Source organism: Stomoxys calcitrans, chromosome 5 (genome assembly GCF_963082655.1).
Source record: "Stomoxys calcitrans chromosome 5, idStoCalc2.1, whole genome shotgun sequence".
Lineage (NCBI taxonomy): Eukaryota > Metazoa > Arthropoda > Insecta > Diptera > Muscidae > Stomoxys > Stomoxys calcitrans.
The window spans coordinates 141362573-141386126 of NC_081556.1; the positions used below are offsets into that span (position 1 = coordinate 141362573).

A 23554-nucleotide genomic window follows, 5' to 3' on the forward strand; every position below is an offset into this window, starting at 1 on the left:
ATTTCAGTGTGTGTGTGCTTGTTAGATGAACAAGAAGTGAAAGTGTTTTTGGGAATAAACAACGACAAACGAAAACCAAACAGAGGAGCGAACCAAACACACAAAGACTTCCTCCATCTAAAAACCGAACTTAACAGATACGAGCTTAGATCTTGAGTAATATTATTAGCCACATAAAGTAATATTGTATTAGCCACTCGTGGAGATCAATTTTAAAGATATTCATACCAAGATACATTTTTTTAGATATACACCTTTTGTAATCGGAAGTACTTATTCCTTTAAACGTTTCAAAAGGCCAAACTTTTGAACTTTTTTTGTCCGTAGACAAAGATCAACGACCCCATTGCCTTACATAATGTCGAATTTCCAAGTTAAATCCCCTGGCAAGATCATTTTACATGGAGAACATGCAGTTGTCTACCACAGGCCCGCATTGGCTGCAGTTGTTGGCTTGGGAACCACATTGAAATTTCAATTGTCTCCAGATGATGGCGATAGCAAACATGTGTCTTTTAAATTGGAAGCCCTTAACACTAATTTCAACATTGATATTGAAAATTTTAATTCATTTCTCAAACATTGTCGCAGTAAGTTCTCCGAGTGTACACTGGAAAATGCGGTGCAATTGTTGGAAGAAGTTCGCACAGAATTGGCCAAACAACAGGAGGAAGCTCCCGAGGCAGGCTCGCCCAAAAAGCAACAAATGCAAAAAGCTTTCATATCTATATATTATTTGTTAGCTGGAGCCATTTTGTCCTCTCCCATTAAAGATTTGGAATTAAAACAATCATTTACCGTTACCATAGACACAGAGCTAAATATAGGAGCTGGCTTGGGCAGTTCGGCTTCGTATGGCGTCGCATTGGCATCGGCTTTTCTGGTATTTGCTCAACACTTTGATTTGAGTAACTATGCGGCCGATGAAAATCAGGCGCTGATATCCCATTGGGCCTATGAATCGGAGAGAGTTATGCATGGCACCCCTTCGGGTATAGACAATACGGTCTGCACTTACGGTGGAATGCTCCGTTTTGTCAAGGGCCAAGGATTCCAAACTGTGAAGAATGTCCGTCCTCTACACATTCTGCTGGTCGACAGTAAGGTAAAGAGATCTACAGCAGATATCGTGGCCAAGGTGCGACATTTAGGCGAAACTTTTCCCGAGGTTGTCAACTCCATTTGGGATGCCTGCGAGTCATTGGTGAATGCAGCTATTCCTTTGTACGAAGATTTCGGAACTTGTAAAGATGACAGCGAGAAATTTGAAAAACTCGAACGTTTATTCCAAATTAACAATGATCTCATGAAAGCTATCGGTGTAACCCATCCCAAATTGGAGCAGATTTTTTCGATATCATTTAAAAGGGGTTTCTTCAGTAAAATTACTGGTGCAGGCGCCGGTGGCTATGCAATTGTTTTGTTACCCGAAAATTATGCCAGCAATGAAGTGTACTGGAAGTTAAAGGAAGAATTGGAAGGCGCTGGCTTTGGAGTATATGCCACCACAGCCGGTGGAGAAGGATTGCGTATGGAATCTTTGTAATCTCATGAATTCCAATGTGTACAGTAAAGGAAAAATAATAATTTATAAAATATGTATATTATATTGTTTTATTATAAACTATGGGAATATTTTGTTTATAAATCTTTTGAAATTGAATAAAGTTTTTTACAATTCTCTTTTTAAATAACATATAGTATGTTGTAGTCGAAATCCATTATATAAATCATTTGGAGTTTAGGATAAGACGACATAGGTTAGTCGAATTTAAAGTTGTGGATTCGTCCATTGTGGTTGCCCCTGGAAAGATAGATAACATAAAAATGTTTTCAATATAAAAAAAACGTTGGTAAAAATTGATCCTTGGCATAGTGATCTAAAAAACATACTTACTCTAGCCAATTAAAAAAAAAATTTTGGAAGCTTAGCAAATTTTTTATTTTTTAAAGTGTAAGTCCTGTGCTTTGTTTCGCTTCTCCTTACTTTTATAAGAAGAAATACGATTGAGGGAAACATGCCGTTAATCGTCATTCTTTAAGACAAAAAAAAATTCTTTATAATCTATACCATCACTATTGAATTGGTTATTAAAACTTTGTGCATTTGTTTGCAACGTTAGTATGTTGGCATAGAATGCTTGGGTATTAATCCTGGTCCGAACGCTTAATCCACCTCCATTGATGGTTTTATCCTCACAAAATGTCTGATACATTTACGAGTATATCACTCGCAAACTGCTATGTGCCTCTGTTTGTGTAGATAGGTATTCTTGCATTGATCTCGATTGTTGTCCTTATTTTAGCACACTCACTTATAGCGAGGAATATTGTCGATTTGGTGAACATCGATTACATTTTTGCACATAGCGCTGAGTTGACTCTGCTTATAAAAAGATTAACTACAATAATCAACTGATATGGAAAAATGTCATCGAATTTGGAAGCCAGACTCGAGTGGGTTAAATAAATTTGTTGAATGTCTCTGATACAAAAAAAGGTTCATATGCATTAAGTGGGGTCAACGACTTTACTACACCTTGTCAATACCCAGTACTATAGGTGCTCAGTATTTAAGCCAGAACCGGTGCTGGTCATCCTATCACTGAGACACGACACTTAGTGGCATCGATTGTCCACGACTACAGTGTAGCTACTTCGTATACGGAGCATTCGACTTCCGCAACCTGCGAACGGAGCCTGGTAGGGCCTAGCAGAGCTTCAGCCAGTGTGGTGATTAAAATTATCCCGTTTGTAGTATTTACTTTCGATGAGTTTTAAGCTCTGTTGTCTTTAACCTTCGAGATCGACCAAGAGCCCATTAATGCTGCAAACTTTTGAGAAGGTGTCAAAGTCAATAGTTTATGAAAAAACACATGTTCAATATTGGCATTACAATTGATGAAAAATGCGGGTAGTGTTTGCTTTCTTTGTAAAGGCTTCGCTGAGTTCTTTATTTCAGAGTTGATAGGCGCAAAATCGAGCTGGATCAAGGCGTTTGTCCTATCGTTCGGTTGACGTGAGCAGCCAATATTTTTCCTTCTTTCTCAAGGAACTTTCTTTTATTTAAACCAACATATGCAATAGTACATTTGCCATGGAGGTCATTTGATGATTAATACACTTACCCAATTTTTTAAGCTAAAATTAACGTTGGCTAGTATCTCGTGGCCTGTATGGAATGCCTCGGCTCTTCATTTCTCTTAAAGTTGCTTGAGGCAGTGTACCCGAAACCGATATAGCATATATGCCTCTGGTAAAACGACCTGTAAATGTAAAAATTATAAACATTCATAGTTTTAAATAGACCAAACAATTTGTACATGTCCCATGCTTATTTTGGAAAGAGAGAATAATATAAGAGCCATTTAATGGCCAACACAATACAATCATATAATCACTCGACTCACCTATCCTTTGCCACTTGGCTACCCAAGAATCTTCGGGGCTCATAAGAGCAATTAGCCCATCAAAATTATTACTGGTGTGATCGTAGACGTTGTCTCTATTGTTTTTCATACGTAAAAATTCATCGCAATTGTCGCATCCATCATATTCAAATTGGTCAAAAGTCTAAGGAAAATTACAAAAATATCAACCAACTCATAGCCACATTTAATTAAACTCACCTTTATTAAAGAGCACACCAAGCAAGCTCGCAGACCGCGCAAATCTTTGGGAATTGTATCAAAAGACATGATTTACTTCTAACAATTCTAAAAAGCTAATTATCCAGAGTAAAAAATGTATGGAGGAATTGAGGAATTGGCACCCAATAAACGGTAAACAACAATGGTGGCGTTTGTATAACAACTCTGTATTTGCACTTGACATTACAGTTGTACCTAAATAGAAAACGTTTTCTTAGCATGTGGTTGACAAATACATATTTGTACAAAAAAACTATTGCGTAATAGGACTTTTAATAGAACTTCTGTTAAATTGCATTGTGATAGAAAAAACTCAGCTTATTTGTAATAACCTAAGGTAAAAATACCCTTGAATACCAGCAGTTACGGACTTTGGGAACATATTCTGTTTTGGCAAAAGGGTGTCTTTGTCCGGTATAATTTTTGTCACACCCCATAATGTGGTTTTGTTTACAAGTTTCAAAATCATATGTTTTAGTTACCAAAAAAATTAAAATAAAAAAAAAATCAAGGGAGTAATTTGTGATTCCCAGGAAATCTGAAATATTTGACTTCCATATAAAACAATGTTGGTTTTGCCTCAATTGGCGCCATTATTGCAACGTTCAGCATTTACTATTTGTCGTTTTTATGCAAAGCCTACGCCGAAGGGAACCAAAATATCCTCCGCTTCTAATGACACCATGAAACAAGTACATCAGGAATCGTTGAAATATTTAAACCCTAACTGCATGGTAAAGGTGATATCGGATACATTTGTTAAAGTCCGTTCGGCTGATGTACACGATTATCCAAATGGTGACGTCTTCATTGCCCAATTACGTGGAGGCCCTGCCAAAAATTGTCCAGCATCTATGGACATTAGAGTCAGTGATGATGAGAGTAGTGTTGAAGTAATTGTCAAGAAATTAACAGAAAACACTATGGATTTTCACTGCGAGCTAGCCGTTCCCATAAAAGCCAGTTTGGATATATGCTCGAAAAGTGGTGTTAATGTATCAAAAATTTATGGAGATATCTTAAAGTTGAGAGCTGAAAAGTACATTGCTGTCGCTGAAGTCAAGTCCGAAATAATTGATGTTGCATCTGTTGATGGAAACATTGTATGCCTTGGTTTGTTGTTGGGCAAAAAGACAAAGGTGGAAACGAAAAATAATGGTGTAAGTTCAGTAAAAAAATGTAAATGGTTTGTCGAAGTACATAATAGATGCCATCATAAAAACCGTTTGAAGGAAAACAATCTTTGTTTGTTTTGCGCTTCCTGCAACAGATAAACCTAACAAACCGGCACGAATCAAGCAGACGAAAGAATAAAACACCCTGCTACAACAAAAATATACTCACTAGTTGTTATGCAGGGTACCTTAATCAATTTGAAAATTTTCGTTGGTTACAATCTAGGCTGAGGCAATACGGGAAACCCGTCAATTAAGCCTAACACATTAGAGAACTTATAGGCTCCTATTCCTTATTAAAAGTTAAGCTAGCTTTTTATGAATTGGTTTTTTATCCCATTTTGTTTTGTTTTACAGCACATCATTTTAGATAAACTGCAAGGGGATGAGATTCTATGTAAAACCGATTCCGGCAACATATCAACTAGTTGTTGCTATGTCGAATCGTCGACATTTGAAACCAACAACGGTCTTTTGGACCTGAAAAATATTCACAAAACAACAAATGTACTCGTTCACCGCGATGGAAATCTGAAAATGTGTAAGTGATTATTAAAAAGAAAATGCCTTGCGTAGGAACTTAGTCTACTGTTTTTGCAGCGGGTGTTCATGGCAATTTAAAGGTCGATTTTAATGGTAATTCTATGGAACTGCAATTATCAGAATTGACCGGCGATAACTGTATTAAAGCTAACGATGCTAAATCTTCTATCATTAATATATCGGAAGAAATTGAAAATACCACTTCAATAACTGCAAACTTGGTGGATTGCAACGATTCTAGCATTACGCTGGACTCCTCGCTACAGCATTTAAGCTCCGGTCTGAATGAGGATAAGCAATCATTTACATGGCCTATCGACAAGGAGCATGCACATAAATTACAGATCTTTGGGAAAAACTCGTTGATATTGGGCAAATCATCCTGGTCGGATATGCTTCGTTTGCATATGACCAAAAGTGCGAATAACAATAAAAATAATAATAATTTTTAATCTTAAGCTAGGCTTAGATGGATTTTAAAATATTATTTTTAAATAGCTTTACTACAACATTATAATTGCGTTGGAAAAGTTTTTTGTTTTTGGTTGGTTAAAAAATAAAAGAAAAAAAATTATTATCTGATTTCATAATGTTAGTGGTCAGCAGCCAGTAAACTAGCAGCCCTTGATAGCCTTGTAGATTTATATTTGAAATTTTTTTAATGTTACTGGTCCATCGTTCTTAAGAATATAGTACCTAGCAGTACCCAGTACCTTTTTTACATTCAGTCCTCTTTAAGAAACCTTCAACATTTGATTTTATACCAACACAATAGGTTGGGGTCATTTCAATCTAGTCATTCCGTTTGTAACACATACAAATGTATATATTCAACCTGATTTAGTTCCCATACAAACTGTCTATAAAGAAAAACCGTGTATGGATCTTTGGTATAGAATTTGATAAAAAAAAAATTGGTACGTTAATGTCCAACGGTACTGAACGCTTAATGTCGTCTATACCATTCCATATTGCTCTTTTTTATAAAAAAAAAGGATTTAATTCACTTTCAAGCCGCATGGTAATCATAATAGCAAATTTGGTGTTAGTTTTCTTTCAAAGTATGTACGAGTATATCACAAATTTGCAGCGGTGGTTATACCCTCCTAATGGTGGCGACATTTTCTTTGCCCCTGGTCCTTAACGGAATGTTCATGGGCAAATTTGCATTTGAATGCTAGATTTGAGTTACGCGTTAAGGCCTGGTTATACTCTCGTAAACATACCGTAAATGTAGGAAAAAGTATCAGCTGTTTAGTTTTGGCTTTGGAGAGGGTTTCTGCTTTGTCTTCCCCGTACCGTAAAATAACTCGTGTTAAAGACACCAAAGAGTATAAGATCTAATACAAGAGAGGGTTTCTGCTTTGTCTTCCCCGTACCGTAAAATAACTCGCGTTAAAGACACAAGATTTTTATTGTATTCCAATTGGATTCACATTAAGGGTTGCAACATTTTCGGGTTATTCTGTTTTGATTCGGTTCGAAATGTGTTCATTCACCGTAACGTTGCGTCCAACAGCATCTTTGAAAAAATACGGTCCAATGATTCCACCAGCGTACAAACCACACCAAACAGTGCATTTTTCGGGATGCATGGGCAGTTCTTGAACGGCTTTTGGTTGCTCTTCACTCCAAATGCGGCAATTTTGCTTATTTACGTAGCCATTCAACCAGAAATTAGCCTCATCGCTGAACAAAATTTGTCAAAATTTGAACACATTTCGAACCGAACACTGATTTTGGTAATAAAATTCAATGATTTGCAAGCGTTGCTCGTTAGTAAGTCTATTCATGATGAAATGTCAAAGCATACTGAGCATCTTTCTCTTTGACACCATGTCTGAAATCCCACGTGATCTGTCAAATACTAATGCATGAAAATCCTAACCTCAAAAAAATCACCCTTTATAAATGAGACTACCTTTAATTATTTCGCCATGCTTGCTTTCAATGAGAGTTTTTTCACACTCAAAATGATATTTAATTGTGTAATACGCTGCATTTTGTCAGTTTAAAAAAATTACTGGCATTTGTTAATCCAAAATCTATTAAACAAAATTATCATGAAAATACATCGCTAAAAGCGAATAGACAAAAATCCAAGATATATTCAGTGGCAGTTGCCAACAACAACAAAATATTGAGTGCACTATCTGTCAAAATCAATGGTTAGTGTAACCAAAGAGCGTAAGAAAGAACAAGAGCTGGCGTTAGAGGGCAATACGGGATGACGAGTGACAAAATTTAAAGACACAACATATTTTAATTGCTTACGATATTTCGTTTTTCCTTTATTGCAACTTTCGGTTGCAAAGAAACAAAGCAAAATACGAAAAAATGTTCGAATGAATGCCCGAATCAAAACAGAATAACCCGAAAATGCTGCAACCCTTAATGTGAATCCAATTGGAATACAATAAAAATCTTGTGTCTTTAACGCGAGTTATTTTACGGTACGGGGAAGACAAAGCAGAAACCCTCTCTTGATTAGATCTTATACTCTTTGAGTGTAACTCTATTTTTGTGTATGTTACTAGTTCGCGCCATTTTTTGTTGTTTGTGTGTACTATGGTTCTTAACTATAATACACACGCAAATCCAAAACTCGTTGACAGATATTTACGTCCATCAGCTGGTAAATTTTTGTTGAAACAACATTTGAAGATGTGTTCGGAAAATATAAAATGTCGTTGTTGCTTCAATCCCTCCGTGAATTTGTTTAAATTGTCGGCTAAATCAAGATTATCAGGCGTGGAAGAAAAAACCTACAGTGAACTATTACAGGAAGTAACAAGCAGCTGTGACACCAATGTTCGTAAGCCTTTCCTCGATAAGACAATCCTTTATTATATTTTCGATATAATTTTTCCTTACAGATTTTCGGATATGAAGTTAAAATACCACAGACTATTTGCAGAAAATGTGCAAATCAACTGAAAAATGTCTACCAATTTATTTTACAAACTCGAAAAGTTTATGAGCATTATCTGCGTTTATCTGAATCGGAGGGCAAGGATTTGAAACCATTAAGAAGTTCCGAAGACTTAGAGGAAACTCTTATAGAGATACAGAGTATTAAAGTAGTTTCCGATGTGGAGACTTTGGTCGAAGAGGTGAAAATAGAGAAAGCCAATGAAAATGACTTGTTTCCCGCTGATACGATGGAGGCTAAAAGTTCGGACTACATAACAGAAGATAATGAGTTTAGTGCAGACGGAGAGGACATGTATGATTATGATGTATTGGAAGATTCTTCAAATGAAAGGTATAGTAATTAAGAACAAAAGAGCGGTTAACTTAAGAAGGCATATTTTCTCTTATCTTAGGCAGCAAAAGGAAATGACCAAAAGTGACTCATGTACCGATGAAGACCAGTCAGTGGATGAAGAAGACATGATGTCATTTGAACCCATTGCTATACGTTGTGATGTATGTCAAAAAATTTATCGAGATGAAAGAGCTCTTAATATACACAAACGTTATACACATATGCCGGAAGAAGAGAAAATTCCATGTCCTTGCCCAGGATGTGATTATAAAACAAGTCGCCTTTCAGCTTTGAAAGTTCACACCGGTCTTTCACATGGAGCAGAAAAATTTGAGGAATATTTTAAACAAATTTCGGTAACTGGCAAAAAGTTTCTATGTGACTTATGCTGCCGTGGTTATCAACGTAGGGAAGATTTGAGCAAACATTTTCGAAAAAAGCATAGGAATCCAGGCACACCAACAAAACGAAAGAAAAAACCTAACAAAACAAAAGAGGAGTCTTGCTTTCTATGTGCTTCTTGTGGCCAGTCATACAACTCTAAAAAAGCCCTGGATGGCCATCTTCTAAGTCACACAGTTGAAAGGCCTTTTCGATGTGACCTATGTGAAAAGACATTTAAACGTATGAAGGATCTTAATACACATCGGGTTATACACAGCGATGAGAAACCCTTTCAATGCTCTAATTGTGGGAAATCTTTTAAACGAGCAGACAAATTAAAAATACACATGAGGGTTCATTCTGAGTTAAGGCCCTATCAATGTGAACATTGCGAGAAAACCTTTAAATATCCAAGTGTATTAAGGACACATATGCATATGCATACGGGTCAAACGCCTTTCTCTTGTAAAACTTGTGGGGAGGCATTTTCTGTACGAACATCACTCAATAATCATTGTTTAAAAAATGGTCATGTTAAATAAGAAATTTTTAGAAAACAAAAACACGGTCAACCTTATTGGAAAATGGGATCAAATGAAAATGTGGGAGTCAAGTTACAATAAAAAAAAACTGTGATACAAAATTTATAATAACTGCATGACGATGGTAGAACAGACAAAAATCTACTTCAATGTACATCAAACAAATTTCATCTGGTATCGACTAAAAAATGTGGTTTGGATTTTGTTTGTTAAAAAAATTCATAGAAAACAAGCAGTGCAAATCAATAGAGCGATAGGACCACATTATCTTTTTCATCTAATGGCTGGTACTATGTTCGTTTTTGGCGTCACTTTTTGGTGACGCCACGATCTGCACGAAAAAACACTCTTTCGGCAGTCTCACCGAAGCACCGATATTTTTTGTGTCGGAGTATGGCCCCAATCCAGTCCCTGTCTCCATCATAGAGCTATCTATAAAGATCGAGGTATCATTCTCTTCAAACACGGGATTTGTGGGAAGCGAATCCCGAGAACACCAAACCCTTGACGCGTTCCCCTTATCACTTACCTTCTGACTACATTATTTCCGAAGTCCGCGTTGATAGCCCTGTCACGTAGCATATAGTCACACAAAGAGAAACTAAGTTGGACCCCGTGTGGTTCAGGATGGAAACTGTCGACCCATCTCCTCGTTATTAAATGCCCTTTCAACATTCAGGAAAGCCGTCATCGCGTACTTCTTCAGTAGGAGAGACGTCTCGACTTGTCGCACTACTTCGTGGAGGGCCGCTTCCTCCGACCTACCATTGAGGTATGCCTAAAGTTTTCCGACGTCAGACCCTCCCTCACCATCAATTCTTTTTTGTTAACAAAATTATTTGGTTTTTAATGGCAAATGCTACGTTTTATAATAAGCATAATTGCCTCTTTCCATTTACGAAACATTTATTCTACATTTACGAGAGCATAACCAGGCCTTTAAGTACTCACCAGGATTCACTAATATAATAATATATATATAATAATATAAAAATATATATATATATATATATATATATATATATATATATATATATATATATATATATATATATATATATATATATATATATATATATATATATATATATATATATAATAATATATATATAATATAATAATAATTCAGTGAATCCTGGGTACTCACATTTGTGTACGGATTTTCATGAAATTAAATATTGGGTTGCCCAAAAAGTAATTGCGGATTTTTCATACAGTCGGCGTTGACAAATTTTTTCACAGCTTGTGACTCTGTAGTTGCATTATTTCTTCTGTCAGTTATCAGCTGTTACTTTTAGCTTGCTTTAGAAAAAAAAGTATAAAAAAGTATATTTAATTAAAGTTCATTCTAAGTTTTATTAAAAATGCATTTACTTTCTTTTAAAAAATCCACAATTACTTTTTGGGCAACCCAATAATTTGGTCTTGGAAGGTTTTATTAAAAAATGTTGGCAGAAAAATTTTTCCTAAAGGAACAATGTGATTTGTTGTGATTTTCATTATTTCTTTTGCAAAATTTACAATTTTAATAAAAATCATAAATGCTTTAAATAAATAAATGCATAAATTTATGTCCATGTTCACAAAACTTAAAGTAGCGTTAAAGTAGGCTTATTTAACAGATTTCCTTTATAGAGCTGTCAAATAAACCTACTATAAAGCTGTTTTAAGTTTTGTGAATACGGGACCCGTATTACGGGTGTTATTATTTGCACACCCATACAATTACAGGTCAGTATGTCACGCATTCTATCAGAAATCGCATTGAAGCTGCTATTACAAGGTCTTACATGTCGTAAATAGCAAATCTGAAAGTTGTGCACATCGTGTGATACGTACAAAACATTTTAAATGACAAATGGATTTTGGAATAAATATGCAACTTTTTCTATTAAATCGATCTCTTATTTTATCGAACACACATGTAGATACATGTCTATAAAAAAGTACAATACATATTCGTATATGGCGTACATAACGAAAGTGACAGCTCATATGACATATCTAATAGTGTAATAACAGCATCACGCCAAACGATCAACCGACCAGGATGCACTTATAAGGCAACAACAGAATACAATTTTTTTGTTTTTTGTTTTGAATTTGCAATAAGTCTAAATGTCAAATGCTTATTAACACAGATTTGATTTTTTCTAGATCTTTAAACGAAGTTTTATTTGATCCGATATTCCACCCTATAAGTGCATCCAGGTTGGCTGATCGTTTGGCGTAAGGCTGTTATTACACGATTAGATATGCGTCCTCTAATCGACGTGTATTCTCATGCAATATTTTTTTCAGACATGTGTCTACATGTGTATAAGAAGAAATTAGAGCTCGCTTTAACCGAAAGTATTGCATATTTATGTACATCACAGAATGTATAAAACATTCAGAGTTGCTATATTTGAAAATACACATGACTACACATATCATGTGATAGAAGCTTAATAAACTTGTTAAACAAGTTATTGTTTACGTTTTTCTTGCTTGTTTTCAAAGGCGTATTTGAAAAGGTGGTCTCACACAAACAGCTGTTAACAGCCGGCCAGGCTTGAAGGTACTGTTAAGATGTATGATTTTTGTTTGCATTCTCTTTGTTGTTGCCTTCTTTCTCACATATTCTCTGCTCATGCACGCACACGTATACACACAAGCAAACAAATTTCTTTGTGTGTGTTGGCAAAACGTTGGTCAGCTTGATAGTAAAGCGGATAATATGGCGGATTGCACCATATGATTTGTGTTTGTTGTATAAGTGAGACTACCTTTAATTATTTCAAAATGATATTTAATTGTGTAATACGCTGCATTTTGTCAGTTTAAAAAAAATTACTGGCATTTGTTAATCCAAAATCTATTAAACAAATTTATCATGAAAATACATCGCTAAAAGCGAATAGACAAAAATCCAAGATATATTCAGTGGCAGTTGCCCAACAACAAAATATTGAGTGCACTATCTGTCAAAATCAATGGTTAGTGTAACTCTAATTTTGTGTATGTTACTAGTTTGCGCCATTTTTGTTGTTTGTGTGTACTATGGTTCTTAACTATAATACACACGCAAATCCAAAACTCGTTGACAGATATTTACGTCCATCAGCTGGTAAATTTTTGTTGAAACAACATTTGAAGATGTGTTCGGAAAATATAAAATGTCGTTGTTGCTTCAATCCCTCCGTGAATTTGTTTAAATTGTCGGCTAAATCAAGATTATCAGGCGTGGAAGAAAAAACCTACAGTGAACTATTACAGGAAGTAACAAGCAGCTGTGACACCAATGTTCGTAAGCCTTTCCTCGATAAGACAATCCTTTATTATATTTTCGATATAATTTTTCCTTACAGATTTTCGGATATGAAGTTAAAATACCACAGACTATTTGCAGAAAATGTGCAAATCAACTGAAAAATGTCTACCAATTTATTTTACAAACTCGAAAAGTTTATGAGCATTATCTGCGTTCATCTGAATCGGAGGACAAGGATGTGAAACCATTAAGAAGTTCCGAAGACTTAGAGGAAAATCTTATAGAGATACAGAGTATTAAAGTAGAGTGCGATGTGGAGACTTTGGTCGAAGAGGTGAAAATAGAGAATACCAGTGAAAATGACTTGTTTCCCGCTGATACGGTGGAGGCTAAAAGTTCGGACTACATAACAGAAGATAATAAGTTTAGTGCAGACGGAGAGGACATGTATGATTATGATGTATTGAAAGATTCTTCAAATGAAAGGTATAGTAATTAAGAACAAAAGAGCGGTTAACTTAAAAAGGCATATTTTCTCTTATCTTAGGCAGCACAAGGAAATGACCAAAAGTGACTCATGTACCGACGAAGACCAGTTAGTGGATGGAGAAGACATGATGTCATTTGAACCCACTGCTATACGTTGTGATGTATGTCAAAAAATTTATCGAGATGAAAGAGCTCTTAATATACACAAACGTTATACACATATGCCGGAAGAAGAGAAAATGCCATGTCCTTGCCCAGGATGTGATTTTAAAACAAGTCGTCTTTCAGCTTTGAAAGTTCACACCGGTCTTATACATGGAGCAGAAAAATTTGAGGAATATTTTAAACAAATTTCGGTAACTCGCAAAAAGTTTCTATGTAACTTATGCTGCCGTGGTTATCAACGTAGGGATGATTTGAACAAACATTTTCGAAAAAAGCATAAGAATCCAGATACACCAACAAAACGAAAGAAAAAACCTAACAAAACAAAAGAGAAGTCTTGCTTTCTATGTGCTTCTTGTGGCCAGTCATACAACTCTAAAAAAGCCCTGGATGACCATCTTCTAAGTCACACAGGTGAAAGGCCTTTTCGATGTGACCTATGTGAAAAGACATTTAAACGTATGAAGGATCTTAATACACATCGGGTTATACACAGCGATGAGAAACCCTTCCGATGCTCTAATTGTGGGAAATCTTTTAAACGAGCAGACAAATTAAAAATACACATGAGGGTTCATTCTGAGTTAAGGCCCTATCAATGTGAACATTGCGAGAAAACCTTTAAATATCAAAGTGTATTAAGGACACATATGCATATGCATACGGGTCCAACGACTTTCTCTTGTAATACTTCTGTATGAACATCACTCAATAATCATTGTTTAAAAAATGGTCATGTTAAATAAGAAATTTTTAGAAAACAAAAACACGGTCAAACTTATTGGAAAATGGAAATGAAAATGTGGGAGTCAAGTTACAATCAAAAAAAAAAAAAAATTATAATAAATGCATGACGATGGTAGAACAGACAAAAATCTACTTCAATGTACATCAAACGAATTTCATCTGGTATCGACTAAAAAATGTGGTTTGGATTTTGTTTGTTGAAAAAATTCATAGATTAAAAATTCATAGAAAACAAGCAGTGCAAATCAATAGAGCGATAGGACCACATTATCTTTTTCATCTAATGGCTTGTACTATGTTCGTTTTTGGCGTCACTATTTCGTGATTACTTTTTTTTTAAATAATAGAACATGAAGGAAAAAATTTTCTGGTTTCATTCAGTAGGACATTCCCTCATTACTTATAAAAAAATTTTCATAAAAGTATAATGTTTTAATTGAGATCTTTGTAGTGTTTCACCAGCCTTAAGGTCTGAATCTCTCATATAAGACGCTTTATTATATTTTTTATTACTCTGTAGTAAGCAAATCCTTCCTTGTTTATCTTCTTGTGCGTTGCGTTGGGCTTAATACGCAAAAGAATTAGTAATTGAGTGTGCATTTTTTACCCAAATTGTACAAACAAGTTGATGCCTACGCTTTATTAACGTGTCGCCTAGTCTTTAAAATCTCGGCTGGGTTTCTGATTCTGGTTAGGCGGCATTCCAAATAACATTCTCAGTAATTATTTCGGAGATATACTCGCCCCTTCTTCGATCCGATACCTGCAATCTTGAATAGTTCCTTTCGAATAGTGTTTTCTCCTTCCTACTTTTTTGCGAATATCTCGAACTGACAGCAGTGTTTCCATATCTCTTTTTCACAGAAATAACAAAATGGATTATTTAAAAAAACTAATTTATTGTAAAATCTGTTATTTAGAATTTGTTTGCATATGTAAATATACTTGATATATGTTCTCTTGTTAATTATATATGTACGTGTTTATATTTTATATGTGTATTTATTTTTCTTCTAAGGCATCTTTGAGCTTTGAATAGCAGGTTTTCAATGATTCACTTTCTATTGGCTCTTGGAAGGTATCCATGACTTTCATGACATATTTACGGGGACATAGAGAGATGCATTGTTTCAATGCATCTTTGTCCACCTTTAGAATTAAAAAATTTATGGTATTCAATATTATAGCCAAGACCTGTTCATATTCCACTTGTTCCATGCCATCATCAACAGATTCAAAGTCGTTGGCTTTTGGGTCTTTGGTTAAATTTTCTTCTATTGTAGACGAAACATTGAAATGGAGTTTAAGTAGGCACTGAGCTATATCCAAGTCGAAGGGATTTTTTAACACCTGAAATAAGTAAAAGATTGAGAAGATATTGTAACGTAGATAATATCATTCTGTAAACATTTACCCTTAATATGTCATTTAAGCTTTCCAGCCAAGTTTGTTCATACTGGCTCCAAGCCTTTACTTCGCCATCAATAGTTTTCAAAACTACCTTAAGAGTGGCCAACATTTCGTCATTGCATTCTTCATAGGCCTCTCTGCTTAGATCTCCATATTGAGTTAATATGCTGTGTATGTTGCAGAATATTTGATTTGCCTTTAGCAGAATTTTTGGAATCGCTTCATAGGCGTTATCCACCTGGCTAGATGTGTCGTTTTGCAGAGTTTGTAGAGCTTCGATTGTGGCACTGGTGATTGTAAAATTAACAAAAATTTCCTCAAAGGAAGGAGTTTTGTTTTCATTTTCCGATGGCGTTTCCATTGTGGCAAATTTCGCTAATATAGCATTTAACGCTTCCATAGTCTGGAAGACCAGAGTTGCCCTAACTGCACTGGTCAATATAAACGCAATGTTTTGTGCAAATTGTTCCGATTTCAACATATATTCATACCATTTAAAAATACTTGCGCCTTCCATGTTTACAAAGACCTCTGCAAATAGGCGCATTAATTGTTCTAGCGTAAGAGAATCCAAACAAGAAGATAACTCCAATAGAACGAATACGATTTCTTCTTCATTCTCCAATGCTGAGCGTGCCTCAGAAAAGTGCACCATATTTGCCAGTATACCAACTAAAATCTCAGACAAGCGCTTGTCTTCAGTGGTCTTTATAATGGTGGCAAATAATTCCAAGACATCTTGTTTTAGTAGATACTCCACAATGTCTTTCTCCATTGTCATATCCCAGAGGGAGCAAAGTTCTTTTTCCAGATCTTCCTCCTCCTCTTGAAGGTCTTTGGACAATTGCCCAAGCTTGAGCAGAGTGTTTAGAACAAAACGTTCGCTATAAAGAGTATCACCTATGGCATCACCCTTAAACGTACCAAACATTTTTATATTACTTTGAGTAGTGTTAATTTAGAATACCACATAACTACCTTTAGACGCTCCAGATCTTGTTCCTCGCAATCATTTTGAGTAGGGTTGAAAGATGAAGTTTCGGACCGCTGATTGTCCTCGTCGTTTTGCTGCTTAGCTTTTATAGCTTCATCGTCATTTTTGCTTTTAACATCTTTGTGTTTTTCCTCGGTTGAAGGAGAGCTGCTCATTTTGAATGCGTCCTAGTAATTTAAAGCTTTCCTATGTTTTAAATTTATTCTTTCCTATGTTTATGTGTATATGGGTCTGTTTATTGTTTTGTTTAGTGGCTTGGAATTCTTCTTCTTCAAAGTGTCTGGTTTTCCGGCCGGTATATTAGTGTCGAGCCGAATGTGACTATTCGGTTCGAAATGAATTTGGTTTTCATTTGGATACAACCGAATATTTTCACAATACACACATATTTCGTTTACACGAAACAATACAACTTATATGTATTTTGATTAAATTCGATTGTTTAAAAACAAAAGTCGATATCGTTTGCGCTATTCGGCTTAATTATGATAGGTTTTTAGCAGGGTTTACTAAAGTAGGTTAAGTTCCTTGAAATCCGGCACGGGATAGCTGTAAGTACTATCCCGGATTGAGCTTGCTCACACATGAAAATGTGACTACAACAACAACAAGTTTCTTGCCCAACAACAAAAAACAGACATCGATACAACGTAGGCAAATTTATACAAGCTGAAGTCATTAGCATTTTATTTACAGCATCATGTGTAGCAGTCACAAGACCAAAAGATTTATTATATAAACGTGTAAATTATTAATTCAAACGATAAACATGTGAAAAAAGAAACAAAATGGAAAATTCCTTTTAATTCCAAAGCATTTAAAAACAATACATTTGACGTTCTAATGAGATTTGCCAAGGCGAAACAATTAGAGGTGGTCTCATTTGTACAACAACCACAAATCATATGGTGCAATCCGCCATCTTGCCATCAAACAATTCAATGTTTTGCCAACACAAGCAAAGAAATATGTGTGCATTTGTTTATACGTGTGCGTATATGGGCAGAGAATAGCTGTGTTCGGGAACTCAAAAATTGGTGCAAATTTGCACAAATTTTTACTGGAAGTCGTTCGCGAACATTATTTGCCAGCAGAAGAAAGCGCAAGAGAGGACAAATTTTGACAGTTCGAAAATAGAGAACCTGCAAATTTCTACTGGGACTTTTTTGCCAGCAGAAATTTTCAACTTTGAACAGATGTTTTTTAAAGGTCAGCTGTTTTATGAAAAGCAGCCGTTACATGAAAATACAAAAGCTAACACAAAAATGGATCTAAAAGGCAGAGGTAAGAAAAAAAAGTATTGTTTATTGGTAATTATTAAATTTGTTTCATTTGTATTTACTTTAAATGAAGATTCAAGGCAGCTAGTGTTCCTGAGTGGAATGTTCCTGGGCAAAATTAGCATAGCATTTATTTAGTATTCAGGTAAAGAAAACTCGCCAAAGAAGTTGTAATTTTACCTCAAGTCCGTTGTTCTCCATTAGAAGGTAAGTGCAAAATGTGTGGAATTATTTGGAAAATCTTGAAAAATTAAAACATTGTATACTTCCAGAGACCAAAGAAATAGCAATGATAAGTATTTTGATGCAACCATAATCATCAAAGAGCTATAATGAAACGAACCCCGCTCCTTTGAATTTGTTAAGGGGGGAAGATGCTGCCATGGTATTAAGTGGGTCTGACTGGACAGTTTAAAGTTACGCACAGTGGGATTGGAAAAATGAGTGCAAATTAGTCAGCCAATTGTGAACGGATACAGATATTTTCAATGAAAATTTGCAATTTGTCTAGCCACCATATCCAATATTGGTTAGTCCAAGGTTCGATTGTCAGCACACCAAGTACTGCCGACAAGGGACTTGAGAACGATGTTTCTACTTTTGTGTACGGTGATGGCATATAAAGCAGTTATAGTCCTATGCAGCCTTCGAAATGCATGCTGATGCTCGGCGAATGAAAATTGTCCAACGGGAGGATCGGAAGGAGAAGTCTCTCATGCGTCTTGGCTACTGATGAAAGAAGACAGATAGGTCTGTAGGTTTCGAGGTTTCAGTAGCGGGATCACACGATGTTTGGAGGATGGGCATCTTCCAAACATCGGGTACTATAATAGTGTTCAGACAGGCTGTTGAGAAGGCAATTTGCCAGAGCTAGCAGTTTCCACGGGATTTTGAATAAAATACACCAGTTCCACAAAAGACTTGATTTATTTCACAAGTGCATTTATATTAAAATTCCTACATAAAAACATACAAGTAAAAATACAAAAATTATAACAAAAAAAAAAACGTAACCTACTTTTTGGTATGAAAACCACTAGATTTTAATAATTATCTGCAATATTCCTCCTGAATCCGCAACACCGCGTATATGCCAACTTGCAAATTTTTATGGACTTTAAGAATATGGCGAATGAGGACGCTACTTGACATTTTAAAAACATTTAATTAAAAATTACTAGTTACTAAACACTAACAATAATTACGTTACTTAACCCTATCAATAATTACGAACTGACAGATACAAAATTGAGTTGCTATAAATTTAAATTAAGGCATTTTTGAGATTGGCGTCAACATTCCCCCCGGAGTATGACAAGAAGCTTCTTCTACGTCAGACTTAGTTTGAGCAGCAACATCCAAAATTGCCAGCTTCGTTGCAGGTCTCTCCATTACGCCTCGACATGTCAATATTTTTGCGCTGCGGACCTGACCATCTGGTGCCAACCTCGTTTCAAGTACTTTGCCTCGCAGCCAGACATTTCTAGGTAAAGAAGGGTCTACAATGATAACTAAATCCCCCTGACATAATGCCTTTGATTTCTCGTGCCATTTTGTCCTACAAGTAAGCGATGGTAAATATTCGGCCAGCCACTTCTTCCAAAATATGTTGCCATATTGTTGAGAAATAAGCCAGCTCTGTCTCAATAAGGTTCCACTGTCGTAAACTGTAGTTAAGGGTTTTAGCCCATTGGAGCTTCCCACAAGAAAATGATTCGGGGTTAAAGCTTCTGCCATATGTTCTTCAATTGGAACATATGCGAGCGGCCTCGAATTTATCACATTTTCCACCTCGATTAACATGCTCAAAAGTAGCTCATCAGTAGGGTGCCTTGAGGGCATGATCTTATACAAAACCATTTTGATTGAGCGAACTAAACGCTCCCAGGCGCCTCCCATGTGGGGTGAAGCAGGAGGATTAAAATTCCATTTGGTGTTGGCAGTTGTAAAAGTTTCGAGTAATTCGTTTTTGTTAACCTCTGCTAGCGCCTCTCTTAGTTCCCTCTCTGCTCCAATAAAATTAGTTCCATTGTCGCTATAGAACTCATGCGGTGTACCTCTACGCGCCATAAAATTGCGAATAGCCAAAATACAAGAGCTTGTCGTAAGAGAATGTGCAATCTCAATATGAACGGCCCTTATAGTGAGGCACGTAAACAAACAGCCATATCGTTTCTCTTTGTGGCGATTCACACTGACCAATATGGGCCCAAAGAAGTCTACTCCAGTATAAGAGAATGGAGATGCATAAGCAGCTACACGAGCTCGAGGTAACTTTGCCATCTGAGGGGGGTTAGGCACCACCTTGGTGATTTTACAGAATTGACAGGAACGAAAAATAGTCTTTACAGTGGTGCGAAGTTTCGAGATGGCATACTTTTGCCTCAGCTCATTCACAACTGTTTCATGATGCATATGATGAAATTTTTCGTGATAATGAAGAATTATTAATTTGGTAACATAATGTTTTCTGGGCAATATTATTGGACGCTTTTGGTCAAATGTAACATTTGCCAAATCTATTCTGCCATCAACTCGTAAAAGCCCTTCCTCCAAATAGGGTGTTTTTGAAAAAATTTCGCTGGATTTTGGCACAGGAGACTTTGTATTCAGGGCAGCAATTTCAGCTGAGTAAGTCACAGATTGCACCTGTTTATATATTATATGCTCCGCTCTCTTTAAATAATCCAGTGTTAATCCTTGGCATCTGGGCTCATTCTTTCGACAAATAGTAATAAATTTGACCACATAAGCAATAGCTCTCACCAGCCGATTCCATTTCGAAAATCGCAGCTCATTTAAAATGGGCTCGTATTTATTTATTGGGTACGAGGTATGTATTCGTTCCTCCTCTGTATTACCACTAAAACCCGTCTTTTGGGGCCACATTTCTTCAGGTTGGAACAAAAAAGCTGGTCCATGGAACCACCTACTAGAATCGGAAAAATTTGGAATTTTCGACCATTTTGTGGCATCATCGGCCACATTCTCTCTACTTGGAACCCAATTCCAATCGCTGATTGATGAGAGTTCCAGGATTTCCGTAACCCGAAATGCAACAAACTGGTTATATTTGCGATGGTCAGAGTTGATCCAACTCAAAACTGTCTTCGAATCGCTCCAAAAATATTTTTTAGAAATTCCAATTTCGTGATTATCCAGCACAAACTTCGCTAGACGCGCTCCTATTAAAGCTGCCATAAGTTCAAGCCTAGGCACTGACGTTATTTTAATTGGGGCAACTCTGGTTTTGGCAGTCACTAACGAACAAACCACATCGGCATTTTTCTTCAGTCTTAAATAACATACAGCAGCATAACCGTCCTTGCTGGCATCCACAAAGGTATGCAGCTGGACATTAACGCCTTCATAATTATGAAAAGTTTTTAGATAGCATCTTTCTATTTTGAGGTTTTCGATGTCTGGCAAAATTCGTAACCAGTGACTCCATTTTGCCGCCAATTCGTGATGGATTGGTTCATCCCACCCCGATTTGGACCTCCAAACTTCTTGCATGAGAACCTTCACGAACATAACTATGTGTCCAATTAGTCCCAGGGGGTCGTAAATGGACATTACTAGTCTAAGCATTTCTCGCTTAGTTGGAGCTTTTTTGGTTGACAATAATTCACCCTCCAGAAGCCATGATGCTATTTTAAATGTTATAACATCCTCATCATGCTCCCAAAAAACGCCCAGTACTTTCTCAACACTGTTTTCGGCTTTAAAATTTATGCATTTAACTTTCTCCGAAAGAGTAGATGCAAATGCATTCCTAACCTCCCTGCTATTGGACACCCAGTTTCTTATATTGAAACCAGCTTGGCGATGTACAAAGCACACATCTTTAACCAATTTTATTGCCTCCTCAGCCGTATCAATAGAACATAGCAAATCATCCACATAATGATTTTGTTTGATTGCCTTTGCAGCAAGGGGAAACTCTTCCAGAAATTTGTCAGCATTATAATTCTTCACATACTGCGATATGCTGGGAGCGCATGTGGCACCAAATATCATGACGTCCATTATGTACACATCTGGCGCTCTCTCCTGGTTACAATCCCTCCAAAGAAACCGTTGCACATCACGATCTTCTGCTCTGATGTGAATTTGATGAAACATCTCTTCGATGTCTCCACATACTGCCACTTTCTTTTGCCGAAATTTAAAAAGAATTGATGGCAATGATGTCAACATATCAGGCCCCTTAAGCAGAAACGAGTTCAACGAAAATTCACCAACCCTGGCAGCCGCGTCCCACACCACACGCGATTTACCAGGCTTATTCTTATTAAAGACGGCAAAAATTGGTAAATACCAAACTTTTCCGTCGTTGCGCCTGTTGTCTTTTTCATCAAGTCTACGTATGTAGCCTTTAGATAGGTATTTAGAAATTGTATCTCGAAAAATGTTTAAGAGATCAAAGTTTCGTTTTAACTTCCCTTCGAGGCAAGTTAACCGCTTTATAGCCATATCAAAACTGTTTGGCAGTTCGACACAATCAAACTTCCATAATAATGGAACCTCATAATTACCACTTGCCTTTTGCTTCATGTATTTGCTTAATAAGTTTAATGCTCGACTCTCATCTTCAGATTTAAGAGGGTCTTTTGTACATATCCCAATGCTCTCGAGTGTGTAAAAACTTCTTACTAACTCATCTAATTTTTCATCGCTAGCTGTACAATTACATACTTGAAAATTAAATGGCTTACTTGTATGATCTGGTTCGGATGTTGTGCCGTATATGAGCCATCCCAGTTTCGTTCGGACAGCAACAGGCTCATTGGAGGCACCTTCACGAATCTTGTTGGAAATACCCAAATTAAGATGATTTAATCCAATAAGTAGTTTTGGCTCAGCGTTCACATAACTTTTAACAGGCAAATTTCGGAGATGGCGATAACGCTGCGCTAACAATTTGTAGTTCAAAGATTGCACTGGTAAACTTAATGATTCCACTGTACATACGTTTAAAGACACACGGGTTTTGCTGTTCCCTGAAATTTGAATTGTTAATTTCATTGAATTTTTTTCCCTTCGCTGCATACCTCCCGTCCATTTCAAACACAGGGGGCTAGCCACACCATCAATTTTTAGATCACTGGCAATTGAATTATCCATAAGGCTGACCGACGAACCCTCATCAATAAACGCATAGGTTTCGATGCTTTTATTATTTCCATATATAGTAATTGGCACAATTTTAAACAAAATATTTGTCAACATATTATTGTGGGAATTATGTATCACGTCTCTTTCATTTGAACTGTTTGTCATATTTTGATTTGACGTTTGTTTGCTTCCAACAGGTGGTGAAGGTGACGTATATCGATGTAGGGAAGAATGGTGATAGTACTCACAGCCTTCCTCGCCGCACTTTTTCTTTTTCCTGCATTCTCCCATATGCACACCCAAACAGTATTTGCAAAGCTTCTTGGTTCTCACCACGTTCCATTTTTCACTGCGTTCCAACGACTGATATGTTGGACAGTCACTCACAGCTCTGCAGTTTTTATTGTTGCATACAATGCACTTTTTATCATCACTATGAGAGTAGATAAATGCTCTCTTACTTGTAGTTGTTTTGTTGTCATTGAAGCTGCTGCTTTTAGTATGACGATTTTTATCTCGATTGTTAGAAATGGGAT

The 23554-nt window shown here is 36.3% G+C and overlaps 8 protein-coding genes and 1 long non-coding RNA gene across 10 annotated transcripts; 5 read left to right on the forward strand and 4 right to left on the reverse strand.

Moving 5' to 3' along the window:
* The first annotated feature begins 42 nt into the window (after window positions 1–42).
* LOC106087953 (uncharacterized) lies at window positions 43–1602 on the forward strand. Its single transcript, XM_013253181.2, has 2 exons — window positions 43–178; window positions 247–1602. Exon 2 carries the CDS (start codon window positions 359–361, stop codon window positions 1544–1546), a length of 1188 nt encoding a protein of 395 aa, XP_013108635.1. The 5' UTR covers window positions 43–178; window positions 247–358; the 3' UTR covers window positions 1547–1602.
* LOC106087957 (transcription elongation factor SPT4) lies at window positions 1588–3814 on the reverse strand. The gene is made up of 4 exons (XM_013253186.2): window positions 3630–3814; window positions 3411–3573; window positions 3129–3266; window positions 1588–1804 (listed from the first exon to the last, which is right to left on the reverse strand). The coding sequence occupies exons 1-3, from the start codon at window positions 3696–3698 to the stop codon at window positions 3148–3150; spliced, it is 351 nt and encodes a 116-aa protein (XP_013108640.1). The 5' UTR covers window positions 3699–3814; the 3' UTR covers window positions 1588–1804; window positions 3129–3147.
* Window positions 3815–4118: 304 nt separating this feature from the next.
* On the forward strand, window positions 4119–5950 carry LOC106087954 (uncharacterized). The gene is made up of 3 exons (XM_013253182.2): window positions 4119–4810; window positions 5183–5366; window positions 5426–5950. Exons 1-3 carry the CDS (start codon window positions 4217–4219, stop codon window positions 5818–5820), a joined length of 1173 nt encoding a protein of 390 aa, XP_013108636.2. The 5' UTR covers window positions 4119–4216; the 3' UTR covers window positions 5821–5950.
* Window positions 5951–7387: 1437 nt separating this feature from the next.
* Window positions 7388–9821, forward strand: LOC131993998 (zinc finger protein 675-like). 2 transcript variants are annotated; one of them, XM_059369157.1, is made up of 4 exons: window positions 7388–7536; window positions 7984–8179; window positions 8245–8633; window positions 8695–9821. In XM_059369157.1, the coding sequence occupies exons 2-4, from the start codon at window positions 8033–8035 to the stop codon at window positions 9560–9562; spliced, it is 1404 nt and encodes a 467-aa protein (XP_059225140.1). In that variant the 5' UTR covers window positions 7388–7536; window positions 7984–8032; the 3' UTR covers window positions 9563–9821. The 2 variants fall into 2 exon arrangements, with proteins under 2 accessions (XP_059225140.1, XP_059225139.1); XM_059369156.1 differs by lacking the exon at window positions 7388–7536 and having other exon boundaries at window positions 7543–8179.
* Window positions 9822–12242: 2421 nt separating this feature from the next.
* LOC106087952 (zinc finger protein 214) lies at window positions 12243–15081 on the forward strand. The gene is made up of 4 exons (XM_059370479.1): window positions 12243–12320; window positions 12652–12847; window positions 12913–13301; window positions 13363–15081. Exons 2-4 carry the CDS (start codon window positions 12701–12703, stop codon window positions 14168–14170), a joined length of 1344 nt encoding a protein of 447 aa, XP_059226462.1. The 5' UTR covers window positions 12243–12320; window positions 12652–12700; the 3' UTR covers window positions 14171–15081.
* A 50-nt stretch (window positions 15082–15131) lies between these two features.
* LOC106087947 (protein saal1) lies at window positions 15132–16982 on the reverse strand. Its single transcript, XM_013253173.2, has 3 exons — window positions 16605–16982; window positions 15631–16539; window positions 15132–15566 (listed from the first exon to the last, which is right to left on the reverse strand). Exons 1-3 carry the CDS (start codon window positions 16773–16775, stop codon window positions 15219–15221), a joined length of 1428 nt encoding a protein of 475 aa, XP_013108627.1. The 5' UTR covers window positions 16776–16982; the 3' UTR covers window positions 15132–15218.
* A 566-nt stretch (window positions 16983–17548) lies between these two features.
* On the forward strand, window positions 17549–18735 carry LOC106087949 (uncharacterized). Its single transcript, XR_001221362.2, has 3 exons — window positions 17549–17904; window positions 17974–18107; window positions 18173–18735. It is a non-coding gene; the product is annotated as an uncharacterized LOC106087949 (long non-coding RNA).
* Window positions 18736–19169: 434 nt separating this feature from the next.
* LOC131998007 (uncharacterized) lies at window positions 19170–22025 on the reverse strand. Its single transcript, XM_059369959.1, has one exon. It carries the CDS (start codon window positions 22023–22025, stop codon window positions 19170–19172), a length of 2856 nt encoding a protein of 951 aa, XP_059225942.1.
* A 264-nt stretch (window positions 22026–22289) lies between these two features.
* Window positions 22290–23452, reverse strand: LOC131998035 (uncharacterized). Its single transcript, XM_059370006.1, has 3 exons — window positions 22955–23452; window positions 22875–22903; window positions 22290–22816 (listed from the first exon to the last, which is right to left on the reverse strand). Exons 1-3 carry the CDS (start codon window positions 23307–23309, stop codon window positions 22769–22771), a joined length of 432 nt encoding a protein of 143 aa, XP_059225989.1. The 5' UTR covers window positions 23310–23452; the 3' UTR covers window positions 22290–22768.
* Window positions 23453–23554: the final 102 nt, after the last annotated feature.

Coding starts and splice junctions, on each gene's coding strand:
- LOC106087957 (XM_013253186.2), bottom strand. CDS start 3,698: ATGTCTTTTGATACAATTCCCAAAGATTTGCGCGGTCTGCGAGCTTGC. Junction 3,574..3,629: donor TGGTGTGCTCTTTAATAAAG/GTGAGTTTAATT, acceptor AATTTTCCTTAG/ACTTTTGACCAATTTGAATA. Junction 3,267..3,410: donor AGCCAAGTGGCAAAGGATAG/GTGAGTCGAGTG, acceptor TTACATTTACAG/GTCGTTTTACCAGAGGCATA.
- LOC106087954 (XM_013253182.2), top strand. CDS start 4,217: ATGTTGGTTTTGCCTCAATTGGCGCCATTATTGCAACGTTCAGCATTT. Junction 4,811..5,182: donor TGGAAACGAAAAATAATGGT/GTAAGTTCAGTA, acceptor TTTGTTTTACAG/CACATCATTTTAGATAAACT. Junction 5,367..5,425: donor CGATGGAAATCTGAAAATGT/GTAAGTGATTAT, acceptor CTGTTTTTGCAG/CGGGTGTTCATGGCAATTTA.
- LOC106087952 (XM_059370479.1), top strand. CDS start 12,701: ATGTGTTCGGAAAATATAAAATGTCGTTGTTGCTTCAATCCCTCCGTG. Junction 12,848..12,912: donor CAAGCAGCTGTGACACCAAT/GTTCGTAAGCCT, acceptor TTTTCCTTACAG/ATTTTCGGATATGAAGTTAA. Junction 13,302..13,362: donor AAAGATTCTTCAAATGAAAG/GTATAGTAATTA, acceptor CTCTTATCTTAG/GCAGCACAAGGAAATGACCA.
- LOC106087947 (XM_013253173.2), bottom strand. CDS start 16,775: ATGAGCAGCTCTCCTTCAACCGAGGAAAAACACAAAGATGTTAAAAGC. Junction 16,540..16,604: donor AAGATCTGGAGCGTCTAAAG/GTAGTTATGTGG, acceptor GGTACGTTTAAG/GGTGATGCCATAGGTGATAC. Junction 15,567..15,630: donor GCTTAAATGACATATTAAGG/GTAAATGTTTAC, acceptor TACTTATTTCAG/GTGTTAAAAAATCCCTTCGA.
- LOC106087953 (XM_013253181.2), top strand. CDS start 359: ATGTCGAATTTCCAAGTTAAATCCCCTGGCAAGATCATTTTACATGGA.
- LOC131998007 (XM_059369959.1), bottom strand. CDS start 22,025: ATGTTTCATCAAATTCACATCAGAGCAGAAGATCGTGATGTGCAACGG.
- LOC131993998 (XM_059369156.1), top strand. CDS start 7,937: ATGGTTCTTAACTATAATACACACGCAAATCCAAAACTCGTTGACAGA. Junction 8,180..8,244: donor CAAGCAGCTGTGACACCAAT/GTTCGTAAGCCT, acceptor TTTTCCTTACAG/ATTTTCGGATATGAAGTTAA. Junction 8,634..8,694: donor GAAGATTCTTCAAATGAAAG/GTATAGTAATTA, acceptor CTCTTATCTTAG/GCAGCAAAAGGAAATGACCA.
- LOC131998035 (XM_059370006.1), bottom strand. CDS start 23,309: ATGGGAGAATGCAGGAAAAAGAAAAAGTGCGGCGAGGAAGGCTGTGAG. Junction 22,904..22,954: donor GTGTTTGAAATGGACGGGAG/GTATGCAGCGAA, acceptor TTCAAATTTCAG/GGAACAGCAAAACCCGTGTG. Junction 22,817..22,874: donor AAACCCGTGTGTCTTTAAAC/GTATGTACAGTG, acceptor ACAAATTGTTAG/CGCAGCGTTATCGCCATCTC.